The following is a 5538-nucleotide window of genomic DNA, read 5'->3' as shown; positions in this document are numbered from 1 at the left end:
TCAGACGCTATGATCAATACAAGTGGCTGAATACCCGAGGCGTGGATGAAGAGAGCTTGATGAAGAGCCTTCCAAAAGATTTAAGGAGAGATATCAAACGGCATCTTTGTTTGAATCTGGTTAAAAGGGTGAGTCTTAAGAATACTAACTTCTGCTTTCTGAGATATGTTATGTTATAAATAATTCAGAATCTAAGAATTTATCTTCATTTTCTCATTGGTCTTCCTGTGCATGGGATATGTATACTCAGGTTCCTCTCTTTGCTAACATGGAGGAACGCCTGCTCGATGCTATATGCGAGCGACTGAAACCTACTCTGTACACAGAGGGCACTGACATAGTTAGGGAAGGAGACCCTGTCAACGAGATGCTCTTCATCATCCGTGGACGCCTAGAGAGTGTCACCACAGATGGTGGAAGGAGTGGATTCTTTAACAGAGGGCTTCTCAAAGAAGGAGACTTCTGTGGTGAGGAGCTACTAACATGGGCACTAGATCCAAAAGCTGCAGCAAACTTGCCATCATCTACTAGGACAGTGAAGGCCATAAATGAGGTCGAGGCATTCGCATTGGAAGCTGAGGAGCTTAAGTTTGTCGCTTCGCAGTTTAGATACATTCATAGTAGGCAGGTTCAGCATACCTTCAGGTTCTACTCACAGCAATGGAGGACATGGGCCGCTATCTACATTCAAGCCGCGTGGAGGAGGTATATGAGGAGGAAACACACCATGCAAAGAAGGCAGGAGGAAGAGTATTATTATGATTCTGATGACAGTGGTGGTGATTCTGCAAAGGCCTTGGTTAAACGTTCCTCAAGTTCATCTAGCTTTGCCACAACCATGTATGCTTCACGCTTTGCCGCGAATGTACTTCACGGTCATAGGCTTCGTGAAGCAGGTAGTTCCACTAGTCTAGGAAGAATTCAAAAACCATCTGAACCTGACTTCAGTCATTATGGTCCAAAGTGACCTCTATCTTTTTCTTTTCTGTTTGTAGAAACGAGGACCAATTGCAGTCTCTCAGTGTAAGACTTCTTGCATTTGTAAAGTGCTGTAAACATGTTAGCTAACAAAGTCTGGCATGTAAAATTTTGGCAAAAAATCTGCACCAATATAAGCTTAGGCTTCCTAGTATATCAGAGGAGAAACGTTACAACTAATATGGCAATATCAAGTTCTTGTCATAATTATAAACAAAAGATAAAAAGTTTAAATGGTGATAGTCACAAGAAATGAAGACTATAGTATTGCTTGTGCAGATTGCATAAATACAATTACATTTCAAATCATCATCTATTTATTATGCATGTTAGCAAATCAAACTATGGGATTACATAGTTAAATCCTCTCATGTTTGAAGCAAACATGATCTGGTTAGAGCAAGCTATTTTATTCTAAGTATGAGAGGATCCAAATCAATTCCGCAAGATAGAGAGATTAATGGTCTTTTCAGGGATATGATGGGTTTCTTTAATCTTTTATCAAACTAATTGCTGATATACCTTAGTGGATTCCCACAATTTGATTTGATACAATTGGGTTTGGAAATTCCATCTGATATTTGTTTGCAACAATTCAACTATAAATGCCACAAATGGGTCACATTGGTTTCAAACTGAACAGAAAATTGGGAATATTACATAAAACTTACATTTAAATTTAAAAAAAAAAAACAGAGAGAATCTCTTATAGTAGTTTTACAGTGTAGTGATCAGCTCCTCCATGCAGAAGATGCTTCCAAATCAAAATCTTCCAACCATGTGCTTGCCTGCAATATCAAATGAGGCAGGTAAAAGATTTCAGGCATGTTTGACAGAAGTTTCTTTATAATTGAAAAAACTAAAATTTGATTTTCTTATAAGCTACTATCTTCAGCTCCAACAAAATAAAAAAGCTTAAAACTGGCAAAATCCTGATTATTTCTAAATTTTATCCAAATATGTGAAACCTGGCTTTCTTATACAGTATTTTGGCAAAATAAGCTGAAGAAAAGCACCCTTATGGCCTTATCTGTGAATAAGAGACACGCCAACAAACAAGCAACAAGCATAAACAAAAACATAGACTGATAAACTAACAAAATAGAACACCTTGTAGCCTCTTCGAAGAAATTCTAGAGAGCTTCCCTCCTCTTCTTGAAGTCCCAAGACTCTCAACAACTCTTCTTTGGCCTACATCAGTTTAAAAGTTAATAACAAAGTGTTTACAGTTTAAAAAGTGAATAGAGTTGAAGATCATGTATTTACTTCACCAAGGGTGAAGCGGGTTGTGCTTTCCGCTATGCAAGTGTAAGAACCATCTGCTTGCTTAAGCATCACCTGCCAAGGACCTGAACCACAAACCATGAAGTAACAATTTTGTGCACCAGTTATATACTAAGATCAAAATACCATATAGCCATACCTGGATACTGGCGGAACACTGCTCCACTGTAATTGACAATATAAGGTGCTATTGCAACTGTCTTAAAAACATAAAAAGAAAACAATCAATACCAATTATTTGAGAAAATGATCAGGTAAAAACAATTCAATAAAGAAGAGGCACCTTTGAATACTCTTTGATTCTAATGTAGAATAATGGAGTAAATTGTGAAAGGAAGCGGTAATGCAAATCTTTGGGAGGGAAGCCCAAAAGGCCTAAATCAGCACTGTAAATGCAATACTAACTTTCTGTCAAAAATAATTATATTAAAATTATGGATTTAGCACTGCAACATGTATCTACTAGAGATCAGAAATTGCTGAAGAAAGAACAAGATGTCTTTTGTTCTTTCCGGGCGATCGGAAAGTAAAGAAATTGTTATTATATTCAAGATAATTATGTATTTACAAAATACTGTCTCAATTCATCCTATTTCATCAGATCCGGGATGGGATATGGTTCCGAAGGATGAACTGGACAGTTCCAATAAGATTTCATTCTTGAACAAAAATCCGATAGACTTATTTGAGGGAGGGGGATATACCGTAGTGTGTCTAGTTCAAGATTAAATAGAAGTGTTAGTGTAGACACAGGCACACAGCAAATTTTTCCTGCAAAATTCAACGGGTAACAATATATAAAATACATTAAAGTAACTGCCACCTACATGAAACAAGTCAGAAATATAACCTGTTCAATAGCTAATAATTAAGAATCGCTTATACAGCCAACAAAGGCTAACAAAATCTAGAGTTGGAAGAAAATAGTATACAAAAAAGAGTGTTACATGCTGTCCCAAAATCAAATGAAAGGATTCAAGCTTTATATTCCATTGCATGTTATCACCAAAGAAAAAAACTAAACATTTTCTGAATGAATAAGCCAACAACAAGCCAATGCAAATAAGGAATAGCGAAATTTCATAAGCACATCAAATATTAAAAGTGAAAAGAGGTTCAAGAAACATTCAAAAGGCAGAGACACCATACCACATACTTCTCTATATTTGCAAGTTCACGCATACTGCAGTTAAGGAATATGTAGAGTGATGGAGGCTCATTAGACTTCCATCTATCTGCAGTTCAGGTATCAAGTCATCATGCATTATTATTAATTTTGAATTTTTGATACATTCTCTCATCCCTAAGTTTCGAAGATGATAATTTGGAAAAAAATTATTGACTTAGTACAATATCCTAATGCCATTTTCCCCAAAGAACAAACCTTCATTTTCATCTTCAAAATCAAAATCAAGGGTGTTCCTACCGGATCGGAAAAATGAAGTCATAGGTCCAGCAGGGACATCATCTAAGGAACCAATGGTAATGCCATCAATCTGAATGCACAACAAAAATGACACTTCAAAATAAGAAAGATGCAGGAAAATAAGATAAATCCATGAGAAAGATGGGAAAAAATCATAATAAGTGTATTTTCATTACCGAATCCAGAGCTGATTTGAACAACTCGGAGGCTCTGCGCATTTCTGGCTTATCAGGGAAGACCTACATCCGGGAACATATATCATAAGATCTTCTCCAGAAAAACAGAAGGTAAAAATTTATTCATGAAAATAAATATTTCTTCTAAGTAAGGATGGGACGAAAATAATGCGTCTTCTTACTAAGCAAGCTCGGGTCTCCTGTTTCTCCTGGAGCTTTTTCACAACAGCCAGTGCGAGTTGAATGTTGGCATCAATGAACTCATCTGAAGATCCCTTGAAATATTTAGGAATTTGAGACAATTATGTGCAATGCTTTGAGACGCATGCCTCATAAAGGTCAAGTAACCGTGAATTAGAACAATGCCACTTGAAGCATGAAATTGATGTTAGCCTAACATAAAGCATAGACATGAAAATCAACTAAACAGACTTATATGTCGACACACATGAACTGTGCTCACAATCAATAATAAGTAAAATGTCATTTTAGATCAGAATTCAAGTTAGCCGTGCGCCATATCTTAAAATGTTGTTATTGATTGTGACAATATCCACAAGTGCATCTAAGAATCTGAAGCTAAGTACTATGAAGACGAAGTAAAAGTTGACAAGTTAAGGCACTCTCAACTATCACTAATAGCACTACAATGGAAAAGTTGCAGCTACATATAATGAAGGACCAAAACTGACAAACATTAGTCACTTGATAACATTTGTTTCATGATAGCAAAGAATAGTACCTTATAAGAACTTATGTTGCTGGGCAAGGGCCTGCATACACAACCCAAGAGAACAAAGTCAGGAAGAGAATTACAGCAATAAAAGCCACACCTAAAAGCTCAATTGTTAATTGGAATCCTGAAGAGTTATAGGTTAACAAAATAGGAAAAGATAATAATAGTATCTAGTGTCCTAACAAGAAACTAAACCATTTCCAAAATTCTAACTCGCAAATGTTATAAGCATTTTTTCCCTGAACATATAACAGTAATCCTCTATTTTTTTTTTAACACAGCTTCAAAGGTTGTTATGCAGTGTCATAAACATATAAAAACGTCAAGAATCTACTCTACACACTAAGCTATTTGTTTTTGGTCAGACACATAACTATGCTAGACCACTGTTTTATTCTAATGGTAATAATGACTCTAGAGTTACCACATACAGGTGATTTTCTCTTAAACTATCCCAAACTTAGTAACTCACGTAAGTACTAACCTAACCGAGTTAAGGGAAACCAAGTGCACTCTAACCTAGCCATCATCACCATTGCTCTCGTCGTCAATGTCTTCTTCGCCATCATTATTATCCTCAGTCATTAATGCAACTGACTAATGTGATATTTGATGTGATAAAGAGCAAGATCTTATTAGATTATCTCTTTTTTGTTCTTTTATTATTTCTCAAACCTAGAACCTAAACACAAGCCTTAAGCAGTAACCTAATCCAAAACCAGAGTGCATATTCCATATATGAAAAAAAGAGAGTACCTTCACACGATATTCCTTCTCCATTAACTTTTAAACCATATCTGCTTTCATCTTCAGGTCTTTCATTTCCTGAAAATGTCAACAGAAAATTCAATATCAAACTTCTTTAATCCTTTTCAAGGCTCTGTACTTCCGGATATAACAAGAACACAGTCAGAATACAAAAAGCTTACACCCAATAA

General features: G+C 36.0%; 1 protein-coding gene and 1 pseudogene across 1 annotated transcript in view; one reads left to right on the top strand and one right to left on the bottom strand.

The window, feature by feature from the left end:
• The window catches only part of LOC107488463 (putative cyclic nucleotide-gated ion channel 8), a 4350-nt gene extending 3092 nt beyond the window's left edge, over positions 1-1258 (top strand). The window contains exons 5-6 of the mRNA XM_016109212.3: positions 1-128; positions 251-1258. The exon at positions 1-128 is cut by the window's left edge and continues 133 nt beyond it. Of these exons, the coding sequence (XP_015964698.3) occupies positions 1-128; positions 251-967 (845 nt within the window). The 3' untranslated portion in view covers positions 968-1258. The remainder of the gene's footprint in view (positions 129-250) is intronic.
• Positions 1259-1442: 184 nt separating this feature from the next.
• LOC107488464 (protein LPA3-like) lies at positions 1443-5521 on the bottom strand (annotated as a pseudogene).
• Between the last annotated feature and the right edge of the window lie 17 nt (positions 5522-5538).

The sequence above is a fragment of the Arachis duranensis genome, chromosome 5 (assembly GCF_000817695.3).
Source record: "Arachis duranensis cultivar V14167 chromosome 5, aradu.V14167.gnm2.J7QH, whole genome shotgun sequence".
Classification (NCBI taxonomy): Eukaryota; Viridiplantae; Streptophyta; class Magnoliopsida; order Fabales; family Fabaceae; genus Arachis; species Arachis duranensis.
The sequence above is the reverse complement of the archived record's forward strand: the minus strand, read 5'-3'. Positions and strand labels throughout refer to the sequence as shown.